This window comes from Tachypleus tridentatus, chromosome 13 (assembly GCF_004210375.1).
Source record: "Tachypleus tridentatus isolate NWPU-2018 chromosome 13, ASM421037v1, whole genome shotgun sequence".
Lineage (NCBI taxonomy): Eukaryota > Metazoa > Arthropoda > Merostomata > Xiphosura > Limulidae > Tachypleus > Tachypleus tridentatus.
Genome location: NC_134837.1, coordinates 32,557,523 through 32,577,473, shown reverse-complemented (window position 1 = coordinate 32,577,473; position 19,951 = coordinate 32,557,523). Strand labels below are relative to the sequence as shown.

Sequence of the window (19,951 nt, the reverse complement as noted above, 5' to 3'; positions counted from 1 at the left end):
TATACACTATGACAATAAGTTGACAACCTGGACTGATAATGGTAATGTTAATAAGGGGTGAAATTCTCAAAAACAAAATAAAAAACAGAGGTACTCAGCTGGACAAAAAAATTATAAAGCAGTTCAAATGATACCTGCTACTAAATACTGACAGAATTTCACCCCTCATATTAACACTTCTCACATAACAAATAAAGGTTTACTAAATACTGACAGAATTTCACCCCTCATATTACCACTTCTCACATAACAAATAAAGGTTTACTAAATACTGACAGAATTTCACCCCTCATATTACCACTTCTCACATAACAAATAAAGGTTTACTAAATACTGACAGAATTTCACCCCTCATATTAACACTTCTCACATAACAAATAAAGGTTTACTAAATACTGACAGAATTTCACCCCTCATATTAACACTTCTCACATAACAAATAAAGGTTTACTAAATACTGACAGAATTTCACCCTCATATTACCACTTCTCACATAACAAATAAAGGTTTACTAAATACTGACAGAATTTCACCCCTCATATTAACACTTCTCACATAACAAATAAAGGTTTACTAAATACTGACAGAATTTCACCCCTCATATTACCACTTCTCACATAACAAATAAAGGTTTACTAAATACTGACAGAATTTCACCCCTCATATTACCACTTCTCACATAACAAATAAAGGTTTACTAAATACTGACAGAATTTCACCCCTCATATTAACACTTCTCACATAACAAATAAAGGTTTACTAAATACTGACAGAATTTCACCCCTCATATTACCACTTCTCACATAACAAATAAAGGTTTACTAAATACTGACAGAATTTCACCCCTCATATTAACACTTCTCACATAACAAATAAAGGTTTACTAAATACTGACAGAATTTCACCCCTCATATTAACACTTCTCACATAACAAATAAAGGTTTACTAAATACTGACAGAATTTCACCCCTCATATTAACACTTCTCACATAACAAATAAAGGTTTACTAAATACTGACAGAATTTCACCCCTCATATTAACACTTCTCACATAACAAATAAAGGTTTACTAAATACTGACAGAATTTCACCCCTCATATTACCACTTCTCACATAACAAATAAAGGTTTACTAAATACTGACAGAATTTCACCCCTCATATTAACACTTCTCACATAACAAATAAAGGTTTACTAAATACTGACAGAATTTCACCCCTCATATTAACACTTCTCACATAACAAATAAAGGTTTACTAAATACTGACAGAATTTCACCCCTCATATTAACACTTCTCACATAACAAATAAAGGTTTACTAAATACTGACAGAATTTCACCCCTCATATTAACACTTCTCACATAACAAATAAAGGTTTACTAAATACTGACAGAATTTCACCCCTCATATTAACACTTCTCACATAACAAATAAAGGTTTACTAAATACTGACAGAATTTCACCCCTCATATTACCACTTCTCACATAACAAATAAAGGTTTACTAAATACTGACAGAATTTCACCCCTCATATTAACACTTCTCACATAACAAATAAAGGTTTACTAAATACTGACAGAATTTCACCCCTCATATTAACACTTCTCACATAACAAATAAAGGTTTACTAAATACTGACAGAATTTCACCCCTCATATTAACACTTCTCACATAACAAATAAAGGTTTACTAAATACTGACAGAATTTCACCCCTCATATTAACACTTCTCACATAACAAATAAAGGTTTACTAAATACTGACAGAATTTCACCCCTCATATTAACACTTCTCACATAACAAATAAAGGTTTACTAAATACTGACAGAATTTCACCCCTCATATTACCACTTCTCACATAACAAATAAAGGTTTACTAAATACTGACAGAATTTCACCCCTCATATTAACACTTCTCACATAACAAATAAAGGTTTACTAAATACTGACAGAATTTCACCCCTCATATTAACACTTCTCACATAACAAATAAAGGTTTACTAAATACTGACAGAATTTCACCCCTCATATTAACACTTCTCACATAACAAATAAAGGTTTACTAAATACTGACAGAATTTCACCCCTCATATTAACACTTCTCACATAACAAATAAAGGTTTACTAAATACTGACAGAATTTCACCCCTCATATTAACACTTCTCACATAACAAATAAAGGTTTACTAAATACTGACAGAATTTCACCCCTCATATTAACACTTCTCACATAACAAATAAAGGTTCAAAGTTCACTTTCAACATACTTAAAACCTTTTACCTGAACAACACTTATCAATTCACTCTTTCATACTTTTTATATATGTATAACATACTTTTTATATATGTATAACATACTTTTTATATATGTATAACATACTTTTTATATATGTATAACATACTTTGCATAGAGATAAAATTGAAGTCTACTGTGCCACTACCTTCTTGGTAATTTGAATAATGAAAATGAAAGAATGATCTTACCATTAGTGTTTTCAAGTCAGCCCGTTCAGAAGGAGTTTTCTTTAAGCTAATAGAATAAAAATATTGTCATGATACTCAGAAAAAAAACTTTATAAGTTTTGAAATAACATACAATTCAATAGCATAGGATCTTATGGTTATAAAAATTTACATATCTACCTTTATTTTAAAAATTTACATTATTATCCAACTTGTGCACATACTAGTCACACATGCACATTTATTTCTTGTGCACCTTGTTTGTTTTATAAGTTGTAGCTAGTTCTACCTGGTTTCTCTTTTTGTTTAAGCACAAGTTCTATACATGCAGCAATGCTAGTTCCTGCTTATTAAAGTTAACAGTTATTATTGTATTGATATTCATCACCCAGTTTACTGAAAATGTTGGAAACTGATTGGATGAAATGTGCAATAATTTCAACATGGTTTCATAGAGTTAGTAATTTTGTTGTTTTAAAATGACCAGTCACCATATTAACATAGTAGACATGAATTTAGTGTAGACTCAGATGTCTGATCCCTAACTTCACACATTGTTTTTATTATGCATGTTATCAAAGGATTAACCTTTCAACACTTAAAAAAAATTAACACAGGCATACATTACTCTTTTTTTAACTGAAATGTGTAGGAGACACACTAAATGATGTTACATCATCATTACGAAACACAACTCAAAGCTATTTTGACAACAAAAATGTCATACCTATCTAACATAGGTCTGTATTGCTAGAAATACTGAAATGCAGTGTAATGAAATTTGTAATTATATTACAATATATTAAACAAAATCTTTGCTTATTGATGTCACTTTGTCAACTCATTAGTCACCTAGAAACTGTTTAACTTAGGTTGCAACACTGCATACCAATGACATTGCATGATGTATGTCATCAATTTATGTAAAAATAGCAACGAACTTAGACATTGGTAAATTCATGCACATGTTCATGAATTGACAATCAGGCCAACAATGGATTTATGCCAAGTATTTTTGAGATAGTTCTCCAAACAAACCACTCCAATACTACAATGCTTAAAAGTATTAGAGCATTGACATTTGTAATATAAATTGTATAAAACACTAATACTGTACTGCTTGGCCTTGAAGTTATTGTTAGAACCAACTTCCATTTTCAACATGTTAGAAGACAACTTAGGAAATTTAAATCATAGCTTAATATATGGGGAACATCTAAAAATGTAGTGCCACTAGTCAACTAAATATACCTCAAACAGAATTTTTAGAAGTTCATCTCACATGACATTCCAACTTCTTTACTGTTTGTGCCAAGTAAAGAAACTGACACTGCAGAAACACAGACACAAGATAACTTGGAATTTGTTTGAAATAAAGAAATCATAGATAGATGATTCAAATACAGTTTCTGGTAAATCATTTTACTGTTAAAAAAAAGTTAAATGTATTTAATTTTGTTCTTTTCTGAGATTAATGTCAGCCAATGAGTACATATCACGAGCAGAAATATATATCATGATAAACAGTTTCTAAAACGTTGCACTCTTAATGTTATGCAACTAAATCACTTCTTTACTGACAGAGAATTTGTAGTTTTAATACATTGTAGTTTATTGATTGCCAACTTTATGCAACAAATAATAATAACAGGATTTTTGAAATTTAGGATTGTCATCATGGATTTTGGTTAATTTCACATGCTAGCCATGTATATCTACAAATTAGCCTCTAATAGTACTTCGTCACAGTGTCAACACTGGCACCCAACAAGGAGGAAGCAGTCATCCCTACTTCAATGTTGATAACATTTTATCAAAGTTATTCCCATAAATAAGATAAAGTAGGAAGTAAAAATAGTTCTCATGTCTGTAAATACTTTATTTTACAGCCCTCTATTTTCTATGACCAAATAATAATTTAAGTTCATGTGTGTCGAAAAGAACTACATTGTCAGAAATTAAGTGTACCCAATCATTTTATTTTAAATTAAGTGTACCCAATCATTTTATTTTAAATTAAGTGTACCCAATCATTTTATTTTAAATTAAGTGTACCCAATCATTTTATTTTAAATTAAGTGTACCCAATCATTTTATTTTAAATTAAGTGTACCCAATCATTTTATTTTAAATTAAGTGTACCCAATCATTTTATTTTAAATTAAGTGTACCCAATCATTTTATTTTAAATTAAGTGTACCCAATCATTTTATTTTAAATTAAGTGTACCCAATCATTTTATTTTAAATTAAGTGTACCCAATCATTTTATTTTAAATTAAGTGTACCCAATCATTTTATTTTAAATTAAGTGTACCCAATCATTTTATTTTAAATTAAGTGTACCCAATCATTTTATTTTAAATTAAGTGTACCCAATCATTTTATTTTAAATTAAGTGTACCCAATCATTTTATTTTAAATTAAGTGTACCCAATCATTTTATTTTAAAATCACAACTTCTCCTTTTTTAATACTTAAGAATAAACTAAGTTTTGATTTCAAACAAAAAACATATATTAATAGAAATCATAAATATTAAAAATAAACAGTGTTGCATTTTATATATTATTTTCTTAGTGTTTGATTTGATAGATGCATTTTTGTTATTTTCTTACAATTAGAATATAATAAGCATTAATCTACATTTAATAGCTATAAAATATACAAGGCAAAAATGTTTAAACAAAATTGAAATTAAAAACACATTCACAAATTTGAGCCAATACACTTTAGTAAGTTTTAAAAACTTTTCTGCAGATGAAACTTACCATCTATCTACAAAATCCTTAAACTCTGTAGAGAATACTCCTGTTGGTAGAGTTGGAGGAGGCTGGAATGTATAATAATATACACGTGTATATTCATCAAATATTAGTAAAACAGTAGTTAATATTACTCAGCTTTTTAATTTAATTTAGACTGTTTCTCTGTAAAACCCTTTCTAAGAATTAATAATTAATTGATTTTTACCACTTAGTTTAAAACATATCATGATAAAGCAACGGTACAAAAAAAACAAACCAAAAATTAAATCATACTTTCATTTTTATATTGTACAACACTTTGCATCCATTTCACACAGGTAGGTCTGAGAAAAGTTATCTTAATAAACAGGACATTCAATAAAAGCAAATATTATACATGTAGCTTAACTTTTAGTCAAAGGTTACTAAACTATGTGCATGCAAAATAATCACCTAAATATAGAGTAAAAGAAAAATATATATATTTAATAAAATGGGTGATGCATTAGTAGATAATTTTCTTAGTTCATTCAATTCTAGGTGGTTGTTGTACATCAAACAAAATAACAAAATGAATAAGTAATTATTACTATATTCAAGGTTTATATATACATATAAACATAGTTTGTTTTTTGATATAACAGTTATCGATATTTAGATACCTAAAAATTTTCAAACTTTTTTTTTTGCATACAATAAAAGGTAGGCCTGAAAAATACACTTCAAATTTATGTATTACTCCTATGGACATGTGCAATAGCTTTGAAGTTTTAGAAACTACAACCATCAAAAATTTAAATACAAATCACAACATTGAATAAATTTTATTGAGAAAATAATGTTATTTGAAAGATATAGAATCAAGGCATTTATGAACGTTAAATGACATAGTGAAAGAAGACTAAATCTGGTTTGACAGAGACATTAAAAGTGCATTCACACGGGCTATATTCTCGGACTTGGAACAGTATGTTACAACAGATAGCTCAACACTATATCCCCACTCGGTAGCACAATACAAATTTGCAAGGAATGCTTATGTATTACTATTATAACAATTTCCACTATTGGGTAAGTTACTTTGAATTGTTCAATTCAAAGAAAAATGTAACATTCGGTATGTTTTAAATGTCACATTTTTATGTTAAAGAGTGTAATTTTGTTTTGTACGACTACACATAAGTGGCAAAAGTGACCAGTGGTCTCACTCCAGATTAAGGTTCTAGTTTGCTTAGATAATAAAGTAATTGTTAATTTGAGGTTTGAAATGATAAAAGTAACCATACCACAATTTAAATGTGCCACATATATGTATTAGGGGGTAATGACTTGCATGTACACAGTCAAAACAAAGCACTTTTTTTTTTTATTTCTCTTCCAGTTATATTTCCATTATGATTTTTTTTTAAAGCAGTAAAGTGAATGCACAATTTTTTTTGAAATTTCTCACAGTATTTTTCCTACATAGCTTATGAAAAATTAGCACATTAATACTGAAGTAAAAAAACATACGAATATTTACAAATCGATCTCCACATAAGTAACTTTTTCATCATACCTCATTCACAATGTAGTCTAATAGCTCAAAGATAGCCATGGGTCTAGGACCATCTCCAAAGGCTCCAATAAAACTACCTAACGTGTAGACTTAACGTAAGTTATTGATACACAAATGAGTGAGACATCAAATTTCAAAACAAAACAGCTTACAATAATCTTTTATTGAACATACACCTATTTTGATGCAACAAAACAAAACTTACACATTTTCAGAATTGATCGTACTTTATTATAAACAGTAAAAACTGATATTTCTATAATACTTAATCATCCTGAAAATACCTGATTTGATACAATTTTCAAAAGGTTTACATGTTGAAGAGTGAGCTTATAACCACAAGATAACTGACAATTTAAAATAAAATTTTAGCAGATGAGTAATAAACCTAGTCAGTTTATGAAAAAATGTACAAAACACTAATTTAACATCACTATAAAATATAACCTCGAGGAGTTACCTGTAATACACTGGGTAGTGATTTGTGATACTATTCATAAGTAATAGAAAATAATACAAATACCCATACTATTATAAGTGTACAAGTAATAAGTGGTAACTGTAAAAAACACCAATTAAATGATAGATAAAACATTTTCTTTCTGTTATTCTATTAATGAATGTGCTCTGAAAAATGTTGAATTTCAGTTATCCAGTGCTCAAAGATTTGGGAAGTATGTTTTCTTTTCTTTGTCTGTGCACTGAATGAATTGTTTAAAAGTGTGTAATTCAATGCAAATGTTGTTTTAAGTTACTTTAAAGCCAAGTATTGTAATCTGTATGTTTTAAATATATAAGCATAGAGAGCAAACTTAGGATCAGAAAAGCAAAGACAACTGGTTCTAAACATTCAAATTAGTTTATCTATTCACAACTTGCAATTTTTAAGGCAACATCTGTACCTTAGGTTGAGGAATAATTCGTGAGCGTTTTTAAATAATTTCATTCAAGCATTACATGCAAGACTATACAATACTTCAATGCATGAACACATTACACCCAAAACATTTATTATGATACTTTATTTCAAGTAATACCTAGGTATATAGTATGCATTGTTTTAAACGAAATTGCAAGAAATTAAATGCTAAAAAGCAGATGGTGTGAAAATGCTCGATTTTGTCCACTTGACATTCCATTTAATGAGCTGAAAATGAAAGCAAAAATTAAAGACATATGAAAATCAAACACACCATCTATTAGAGCAAAAATTATCTACCAAATGACATGAAATATTTTACGAAAGCATTTCATTTATGAATATGTTTCTTTAACTTGAAAAAACGTTCACGAATTATTCCTCAACCCAATAGAATGAACATACATGAACTGACATTCAGAGCTATATAAACAACAAAATGTTTTTGAAAACACTATACATATAATAAAGTTTTATTTTATCATGATATGATAACCATCATGCTACAGCAATAGAAAACAAATCTCAAGAACAACTGTAATATTATGTTCCCAAGTACCACCTTGAAGGGTTAGTACTATACTGTTCAGGCTTTTACAGGCTATTGTTCATAGCTGTTGAATGGCAATCTTGTTCCACAGCAGTGAAAAATTTACATAATTGAAAATAAAAAGTTACCTGATATAATATTAAAGGATTAAAAAAACTAGTGTCAAAATAAATCAAAGCAATATCAAACAAACTGTACAAGAGAACTCTGAAAGAATCCTTTTAGTCTTAATATACATGTTCAATATTCATATCATCAATATTACATATAATAGCTTTATCTCACTTATGATCAAATCTATCTTCTTCCATTTTTAATAACACTTTCCATGTTTCTTTTAACAAATATTAAAATGAACTTTTTAAACACTAAAGATGTCTGGTGCATGTATTCTTAAAAATACAAAATCTTAGATAAGCATGTGTTTCGTGCACAAGGATTTGACAAACTACATCAAATATACACAAAGCTGATACTCACTACATCAGATGCTAACTCGTTTAATAAGCTCTAAATCATGCTCAACCAAAACACACTGATAGCATGGGTTTAAAGCTCAAAATCATGCTTAACCAAAACATGTTGTCACCAAGGGTTTCAAGCTCTAAATCATCAACCAAAACACAATGATAGCATCAGATGTACCTACAAAGCTGATACTCACTACATCAGATGTTAACTCATTTGATAAGCTCGAAATCATGCTCAATCGAAACACACTGACAGAAAGGGTTTAAAGCTCCAAATCATGCTCAACCAAAACATGTTGACACCACAGGTTTCAAGTTCTAAATCATCAACCAAAACACAATGACAGCACGAGGTTTTAAGCTCTAAATCATCATATACAAGTACTAATCAATGATGTAGTGAAAATATCCTTTTACCTCCAGACATCTGCTAAATGCATGATATAAACATTTATTTTCAAATAAGTGATTTTTAGAATGAGGCCTTATGACTAATGACTTTTTAATTTTTATAGTTCTTAAAATACCTTCTTTTATTCATATATCTACTAATTAACAAATTAATTAGCAGTCTTGTATATACTTTTCATTAGTAAAAACCTTTGCCATTCTCCTTATTTGAATATTTAATTACATACATTTAAGGCCTTCTATATTCACATTTTGTATTGTCTAATATTGTTAATTTACTTTATTATCAAATTAACTTTCATAAAATGTATAATTACTTTCTCTTACTAGTTAATTTTATTTACATAACATGACTAATGAAGCCTAAACAGGGTGCTAGTTAACAATACCTGGAGTATTAATAGATGTGTCTAAACTTAACACGTTGCTACCCTTCTTCCTAATAGTGCATTCTTTCATGTTGCTACTTCAGACTCATCATAAAATACACGATGCCAACAAGCTTAACAAAAGGACATTAATTCAAAATACTAACACAAGAAGTGCTTCTCTACCTGTGAGTGGGTGATCAAAGAAAGAATTTGTGTTGTTTAACAGTTATTTATATATTGTATGTTGATATTTTAACAGATTTTCTTTGTTGATCTTTACAATGAAATTATTAAAAAGTGACAACCAGAGATTATATGGGGCACAGGGCAAACTATAAAGTTAAACTATGAAGGTAGCTTTCATATTTACTCAGTTATGTTCAGCAATGCTAATCAAATTATCATGGTATTTCACTTTAATAAAAAGATAATTTTATAAAACCAAGGTGAAAATACCTTCAAACTTGCACCTTACCAAAAACTCAAACAGTTATAAAAAAAAAAAAAAAAGAGAGAGAAAATTAAATTTTACAGGGCTCTATCTTACATGATTCACATTTTGTTTTCATCAAAATGCTCCCCACATACACACACATACCTTTTTTTTTTAGTTGTTATTAAACAAGTAGCACTTTGGTATCAAACATACTAATTTATTTTAGTATTTTGGTTTCAAACATACTAGCTTATTTATTCTAATATTTTGATATTCTGAGAAATAATTGTCCCTCTTGTACCCTGAATAAAATAGCTGTAAAAATAAATATCTATCATGGCTGAAAAAAATGTACCCAAGAATCAAAACAAAGTATGCCATAGCTATGTGCTTCCATCAGAAAATTAATTTTCCATTTTGGTAATTGAATGTTTTTTTCTTTGTTTTTACATGTTACAGAAATTTGTGATTTTAACTAAAATATAATATTCCAAAATAAATTGTCAAGTTTTAAATCTTCTAACTTTTCCACATTTCCATCAAATGGTATTTAATATTTTTACAAGGTGGTACTTAAAACTGTCTTAAAACGAAAATCAAACTTTTAAATATATTAAAACCCTCTCTTTTCACTTTATACACTGCAAGATATGTGCACTGATGTTTCTTACAGAAGGTAAATAAAAATATAATGCATAAATTATTATTATTCTAATTATTAAGTAGTTAAGTTGTTTTATCTAATTAATTCAAAGTGTTTGTGGATATGATTTAACATTATGTAGAAAATAATTGTCAAGAGAAATAAACAAAATTAGTCACTAGTAATAATGTTGAATTCTGACGTAAACCCAAAATTATTCAGTAATAAGAGAAAAAGAAGGCAAACTAAGTTAAAGAAATACTATTGGCTTTAGGGATTATGTAAGTGAGACAAACATAATTAGATTATTCTTTGTACTAGACCACAAAAATCTAGTTTATACATACTATCTCATCAGAATGTAGATTTGAATAATCAAGATAAAATTGAGTAAAAGTTTGTACCAAATACTTACTTGGTCTACTCTTTGAATTTGGAGATGGAGACTGTCCCTCCAAATCAGCAGCAGGGGAATATTTTGGGCCAAATATGGCCACCAGTTCCTTAGGACTAGGAGGAGGAATAGGGTACTTGCCCAGAGCCATCTCCACCAATGAAAGCCCAAGGCTCCAGATATCTGACTGAACTGTATAATGAGTACCCTGAAGTCTTTCAGGCTAAGGTGCAAATAAAAAATATCCTGGTGAGAGCAACATATATTCTACAGCTATATTTTCATAAAGCATTATTTGAAGGTACCATCATGAAAAATCTTGCATTAATTATTCTATGTTCATACATATATGTGTTAATAAATACGTAATATATTAATTTAGATTAATTTGAATTAAGATGAATAAAATATCATTATTTGCCTGCAAACACAATTATATGATGGAATACAATAACTCTCTTTCATGTCTCAAGTAACACATACAAAGCAAGTGTTTTCATGTTCTACTATGTGAATTAATATCATATTCTGTATTATCTATTAACTTTAAATTAAAATAAGCTGACCTGATGCAATTGTATTTTTGTTTAAGGTACATCATGAATTGTGCATATTGTGGTATATTTTAATGAAATTTTATCATTAAACAATTGTTCTAAATGTGAACTATCCACGTTTCTATGCTATTAATAACTTTCATTTTTTTTTTTTAAATATGTACTTAGCACACATTGTATACTTCACAGATGTTGATGTGGACAATCTGCTTGGAGAAACAGCAATTAGACACAATGAAAATATAAGTAAATGAATTAAAACATTGTCTAATCATTAGAGTTTCAACTAAATCTAATTATCAACAACTTCTGTCAAAGAAAGCTACCTACATAGAGCAAAACTAACACAATGAATAACAATGTACCTAATTTATTACCTAACAAGGAGTATGTAATGTCAAAACAAAAACAAACTGAATGTATAATGATTAGAATGTAATGATTCTTTCGTTCGATACCCTTGCTGTTAACAATATTACTGGTTGTAATCCCAGTAGCATCTCACAAGGTTTAGACTGCTTAGGCAATCTATGTTAGTATTAAATCCATATATGAAGCTAACAAAGCAAAATAATTCTGAACAACAAATGAGAAATAATAAAAAGAATAATACTGTACAAATCTTAAATATTTAACAGACACTATTAATGAATCTAACATTGAGAATACAAACTTACTATTTATAAATTTGCTTGCATTGTACTGTCTATATAATAAACATTTTGTTTCTGTCAAGAGGCTGGTATTCAAAGAAATATATTTATGTGCTTGTAAAGAAAATAATTTCCTTCAAACTGTGTCAAAACATATATTTGTTATTGTGGTAATTAATATATCTTATAATTGGAAAACTAAATCTCCTACGAGTTTGTTCTTTACTTTAGCAGTAAAATGCATTATTATGTGTCAAAATGGTTGGATGTTTTACATACTACAGTTGAAATTATAAAGATATCTTAAAGTTTTTTGATGAAAATTGTAACATACCGACATGTATGACCGTGTTCCAACAAAGGAGTTGGCCATAGAATCTATAAGTTGACCACTAACACCAAAATCACAAATCTTGATCTCTCCTCGGGAGTTTACAAGAATATTTGATGGCTTGACATCTACACATTGAAGAGTAAATAAAGCAGACATTTAAATAACTATTTTTAAGCAACTGATTAGCATCTATCTAATTCTGTAAATAACAATAACTAATGCTAGTTTAAGTGTAAAACTATAAATTAAGTTTGACAATAATATAATCAGCTTTAAAATTTAATATTACATTAATGATTTTTTTTTTTAATTCGCACAAAGCCACATGAGGGCTATCAGCACTAGCCATCCATACTTTAGCAGTAAAAGACTAGAGAGAAAGCAGCTAGTCATCACCACCAACTGCCAATTCTTAGACTACTCTTTTACCAACAAATAGTGTGACTGACCATCATATTATAATGCCCCACCCTCCACCTGAAACGGTGAGCATGTTTAGTGGGATGGGGATTGAAACCTTCAATTCTCAGATTGTGAGGTATGCACCCTAACCATCTAGACATGCTGGGCCTAATAAAAATTTACTAAAAACATATTAACCAGGAGTATACACAAAATAATTTTGGAGTTACATTTTAACACTAGAAGTCATGTATTTGTGATAGCTTCCACACAATGCCAGTACTTATGAAGCTGATTGGATCATAAACTCAAATTCCACATTAATGCTATGCTTTATTGAGTTACAATCTTTAGTTAAAATTAAAGTACATAAGAGCTGTAAGTAACTCATTACCTAATACAAACATTTAATAAAATTGAAAAACTCCAACAAAACTGAATAAAATAAGATTGACTAGAACACTATTTTGGAAAGTCCTCTAAAGGCACTAAGTATTGCAACTACTATACATTATAAAATGCAGATTCACTAAGTCTTGTTTGAGGAACGTGAAAAGTATTGAGAAAAAAACTTCATCACAACTGCCAAAGTAAGAGAAAAGGTTTAACAAAAAAAACATTTAACAGTTATTATTCATGTGAAATGTATTAAGCCAGAAAGTATGTTACATACTTACTCATACTTATGTCAAGTTACCTTGATACAAATAATTAAATGGTATGAAAATAACATGTTAGTTAAACTTACAAATGCATACAGATATCAATAATGTTTTGTGTTTTTTCTTATAGTAAAGCCACATCGGGCTATCTGCTGACCCCACTAAGGGGGATCAAACCCCTGATTTTACCATTGTAAATCTGAAGACTTCCCGCTGTACGATCAGAGGGAAAAATATCAAATCATAGATAGGTTACATTTGGACCGATATTCTGTCATGCAATAGGGGACATGTTTTATACAACAGATAAAATCATTCTGTTTAGCACTTCAACAGTTTTTATACAGGCTGCACCCACATTCAACTCTTAGGTGTTACAACAAAATGTCAGTTGATTAAAATCACTATCACTTTATGCTGAACCAGCTACATTACCACTCTCATGTGAACATTATGAACCTTCTGATTTCCATAATGTCAGTTTTTTTGTTTATGCTGACTGATACAATGAGTGTAGTTGATGTGGCTATCATACTACCATTTTCAACATCAACAGGTAAAGATACTTTCTGTGATGTACTTCTATATAATCCTAAACAGGCTCGTCAATTAAACATCAAAATACAAGATCTGATATGTATAATAATAATACAAAATGCATAAGACACAATAACAGCAAAGCTACATAACAGAAGATCATAAGCCAAATTCACTGCATGAAGTAATTTGTTTAAACACAATGCTTGAGTGAGCTCTCAATATGAAATATACATTTCAAACAATTATTTTTTAATTTTTGTTGTTGTTTTCTCACTGAATGAATAAAATGCATGTGTTTATAATTATCATTTCCATTTGGTGTGGTGGCTTGCTATATGCTTAATTTTATAAAGTTCAATTATTTATCCTTTACATGCATATAAAAGAACAAAATACCCTAAACAAACACTCTAAACTACAAAGTCCAGAAGTAAATTCAACACTCAAGAAAATAAAAATAAGCTTGAAAGCTTATAAAGAGCAAATCAAAATCTATACAGATCCCCAAGGATCTCAGCTATGTGAAGAAAAGGTTATTAAATAAATCCATACAAAATCTGAAAATATTTAGTGTGATCAACTATATTGGTGAACACCTATAATAAACAGCAAGAGTGGCCAAGCTATATGGTTTATTTACCAAAAGTGCACAAATAAATTGACACACTTGAACCTAGTCTAAAACTACAATCCAGGAAAATTCTTAACTGTCTGATGTTGAGTTCTACACAAAAAACTCACTTTAGTTAAAAAAAACAACAAGTGTCTACCTATGTCCCTGTATACAAAGCAGCTTATTGACTTCCACAGCAAACAACTCTAGTAAACTTTCTCCATCTACCAAAATTCTGACACTGAAATTTGGATGACCATGTTGCAGAATTTGAGTTTTAAAACCAATCCTATGGAAATGAAAAACAGTGAATACATTTTTACACCTAAGGATTATGAAGGGGTAAAACCATTCCATTATATATATTTATCAGAAACCAATTCAAACTAACTTATATATCCCCTGGAACTCTACTCAAATGAATAAACAATCAGCTACTAAACAATGAAACTTCCCTACCCAAAAATCACATCATGAAGATCATCAAATATGAGGATAATAAACTTTCAAAACAATGCTACTGAGAAAAAATGAGCAAATAAACAAACACAACTGTTTCCACCTTTTCATACTGCTCCAGAGCCTTAAAAAAGGAGTTGTCAACAGCATCCAGAGAATTTACAAGAAATTTCAACTTAATGCCAATATATCATTTCTCTCTCCTATCAGAACTAAGCTGGCCAATATTCTATGATGAAAATATCTCAACAATGGAAGATAGCCATCTGTTCAGGTTTACAAAATTACATATTCAAATTGTTAAGTAAACTAGACATGAAAAATAGGAAGTAAAATCAACTTCAATCTCTTGTATTTATGAGCATTCCATTACCACAAAATATGAAACCAACATCAGTTATCAAAAAAAAAAAATTAAAGAAGCCCTTCATCAATGAAAACTAAAGACACTTTGTACTTTAAAAAAACCAAAACAAACAACTATCCACTCGGCTTTATTCCACAGTAGCTTTTTTTATTTTCATTTACAAACTGAATTATAGACGTAATTAATCACTAACTTCATCAGAGCTGTTTACATCTTCTTCTCCCCTGTGACTTCAAGTATTACATTTGCAATACTTGACCCACCACTTATATTTGATAACACAAATTATACCTTTAAAAACTGAAAATGACATGTACAACTAAAAGTGAAAACAATCTATGTGCCATATGAAAAATACTCTTATAATTCCTTTTTTCCTGTGAATAACATCAAATGTTCAGACATTATACAAATATAAAATTGATGGCATTTCACTAAAATATTTAATGATACAACCTATCTCACCTTGTCTAATTTGAGATATCAACAAGGACTATATTTAGTAAAACAAACCGAGATGAATATAAAAGTTGATTAAATACTGTTACCCATTTATGGAAGATGTCAGTTGACAATTTCATTTCATATACCAGTAACAGTGTCCACTGAGTAAATCTAACGATCAAATGTAATTTTGCCAGAGTTTAAACTCAATTAATTTGAAACTAATTTATCACCAACTGTAGTCTATTTTTTAAATACTTTAAGTTCACCTACTTGGATTCATTTAAATAAATACATGTGCACATTACACCCGATTGTAGTGATTTTTTGTTGTTGTTGTTGTTACAATCATTGCTTTTTTCAAAATACTCCATAAATTGCATATTTTCCAGAGTAACTTTACATGAATGATAAGTTGTAACAGTGTACAAGCAAAACAAGGTTAAAATATTTCTCATATTTAATGATAGTTTCAAAACCTAATTATCACCACAGTATATTTCTACAAGTAAATTGCCTTGGAACAACTATACAGAATTTGAATGTGTGAAAATGTATGCTGTGCCAATTTAAAGACAACAATCAGCGACAGCTCAGTCTCAATGATCTGATGATTTTTCATGTCTGACTTCAACATACTATAGTGTTTTTCTTTAACTTCCTTGTATTTTTGTTTCCTTATAATAGCAGGTTAACACTGGTGAAATATCACAAATATCAACCTCGTTTTTACTACTTATCACTGCAGATGTTCACTTAAGTTATCAACCACTGAATGTTAACTTGTCAAGAATTAAATTTCCATGACTCGTAAAGGTTCTTCATTCACAATAATTCTCAGTAGATCATCTTTTTCTTATTACAAGTTACATCAAATTGAGAGAAATAATTTCATATTTGAATTATGTCCTTTTTCATTATTATCATTCTAACTGTATATCCACACAACAACTTACAGAAAAATTTAAAAATGGACATCAAAATAACATACTTTCTGTAGCAGGAAAAACACTGCTGATGCTTTTAATCAGAAATGTTAATCATTTGTTTTCACAACAAAGAATACAAATACTCTGACTGAAATATAGCTACATTTCAAGCTATAACAAATAAACATTGTGTACTTTCTTGCATATGTAATGAAGAGTTTAGTTTAAAAAATTATGAGGGTCCTTCTTGAATCCAATAAATTAAATAAAATTGAAAGAACTTACATAATATTTTTCCTATCAGATGTAGCTCCTTCTGAGGAACCAAGAACTTTGATGCACACATTGGTATTTTGATCCCAATATCATACATATTGTATTACATTTGATCAATATGATCAAAGCTATTGGTACATTCTAATACATGTAATTTAAAGTTTATAAAAACTTTTTACCTCAGTTTGTAATAAGAGTTATGCATATCAATAGAATTTACATTAAATACCTTGTATTTTATAAACCATGTACAAATCTGTCCAAATATTATGTCTCAAATAATATGGATGCAACTTGGAAAGTCAGTGAAATTTTGTTGTAAGATCACAACTTTTATTAAAAATTAAGTAATTCTGTTAAAAACTTAGCTCACAAAACATTACTTTTACAAAATTTAAGTGATACCAAAAACTAATCTCAAAATATAAAAGAAAAGTGCATGATAGCAAACATGTCATGTTCTCAAATAACAGTATTGGCAGAAAAATTAGAATGAAATTATTTACAAAACACATCTTACCTCGATGCATAATCTGATGTTTTTCTCACAAATAAATCAGGCCTTTAAGTACCTACAGGAACCAAACACATAAAAAATCTATAAACAAGCATGGACCATTTTGGTATGACATACAGTTAAAAAAAACTTGTACCTTACAGCACAGATGATACCTATCTGATACTGAAATAGAGTCATTGTAGGCTTTATGCAAAATAAAAACAGGGAGACCTCACTGAAAACAATATATATCTCTAGAGTATCAAAATCTCAGCTTTAATAACACCTTCACACACAGAATTACTATTGATAGCAAGAGCTAATAGTCTGAAATGCACCTGTTACGTTGACTAGCAGAGAATTGTTTTCTTCTTACAGATAGATTACTTTGGCTTGATCAACAATAAACCTGTGAATGACCATACACAAAAAGTTTGAGATGAAAATTCCCTTCTTCATTTTTAAACCCACCTATAAATCTGTAGTTCAACTAAAACTGAACTTAAATGTTATAATCTACAAGTTTTATTTACAATACTTATAAATTTCACATGCTGGTTTCCAAAAAATACACCTAAAAGAAGTGCAACTTAAAACACAATGCTAAAAAAATATTGCACTTTATTATTCTTGCCAAATATATTATTTTTATTGTTCATATTACTAATGGCATGGTAATCATACTCTGAAATTAATGAAATGTAAACAGAAATCAGTTTCACCAAACATCTTTTGTGTTTGGAAAATCTATAAAAAAAAAACACTTCTCACTTTAACACAAAAGTTTGAGTTCTAAGTGCTACAGAAAATAAGATCCTTAACCTAGGTCTAAACTTTGCCATACAACCTAGCATAGTTACAACTGTTGACATAGCTGCAACCTTAGAATCTGCTGCACAAAGCCTCCTGAACCCTATGGCTGAACAATTCTGACATCAAACTTGCACCATCCTTCAGAAGGCCAAGAAACCAAAACATCACTAAACACAAATGCAGCTCACTGAACCGTCTAAACCGAGACAACATCAAGATTCTACCAGCAGACAAAGGAAACAGTATAGTCATCCTAGACATCATGGATTATGGCAAGAAGATCAAACAGTTACTTGACAAACACCAATATAAAAAGATCACCAATGATCCTACAGAAAAGACAGAGAGACTCATCAATAGAATGTTGAACAAACTAAAGAAACAAGACTTAATCAATGAAAAACAAACCAAAGACTTGAGATCCAAGGAAAATTTCCCTCCTCAGTTTCACAAACTATCTAAGGTACACAAACCAAATATACCTCTAAGGCTCAAAACTCACCCAGCCATCAACTGGCTACATTCCTAGTACTTATCTCCACTACAAATAAACACTGAACATCACGTTCAAAACTCGACAGATTTCATGAGACAACTCAGAAAGCTACACACCAAATCCCAGGATATTATATATATAGTCAGTTTTGATGTCACAGATCCATTTACCAATGTTCCAACCTCAGATACCCTTCAGATCACCAGACAACAACTGCTGAATGACAACTCTCTACCAAAGAACAGATATGAAAATAGACACCAAAATGGAACTAACAACCATTTGCCTACTATCAACCTATTTCCAATACAATGAGAAATTCTATGAACAGATGGTCTAGTCATGGGATCACCACTCTCTCCAATCCTAGCAAACATTTTCATGGAAGACTTTAAAGAAAGAGCCCTTTCATCTACACCAATAAAACCAAGTTTCTACAGTTGGTTGACCTAGTGTTTTATGGCACAAAGCAGCTAGGCTATCTGCACCAAATATCTGGTAAAAAGTTAAAAGTAAATATAGTAAAATTCATAAAAGGAAATTAAGGTAAAACAAAACCAAGTTTAAAAAAAAAAACATTAAGAGCATAAAACCAATGTTTATACCTAGTCTATGATGTTAAGAGAAAAACTTCAGTAATTCAAGTTGTAAAGGACTTTCTGTAGCTTAACTGTAATTATCATAATTTTCCAAGAAGACTAACAGGTAAGTACAAAAACCACCTTCAGTCACCTGAAGTTGGTCTTTCTAGTCCTGGTTTCGAGTTATTTGATGTTATGGCCAGTTTCTAATTTCAAATTAACTAGATGAACTGTGATTTTTAAAAGGGAGCCATATTAAAAAGGTGTAATGTAATACAGGACAATGGTCCATGTATGGGACAGGCACAGTGGTGATAGTGCCAGAGCAAATAGATTTAGCTGCAGTGTCAGCAAGCTCGTTCCCGC

At 29.6% G+C, this 19,951-nt stretch overlaps 1 protein-coding gene across 1 annotated transcript in view; it reads right to left on the bottom strand.

Moving 5' to 3' along the window:
- LOC143239837 (dual specificity mitogen-activated protein kinase kinase 1-like) overlaps positions 1-19,951 on the bottom strand; it is a 47,092-nt gene that overhangs the window by 5,173 nt on the left and 21,968 nt on the right. The window contains 6 exon segments of the mRNA XM_076481397.1: positions 2,484-2,529; positions 5,233-5,294; positions 6,767-6,843; positions 10,982-11,183; positions 12,505-12,629; positions 17,717-17,768. Of these exon segments, the coding sequence (XP_076337512.1) occupies positions 2,484-2,529; positions 5,233-5,294; positions 6,767-6,843; positions 10,982-11,183; positions 12,505-12,629; positions 17,717-17,768 (564 nt within the window).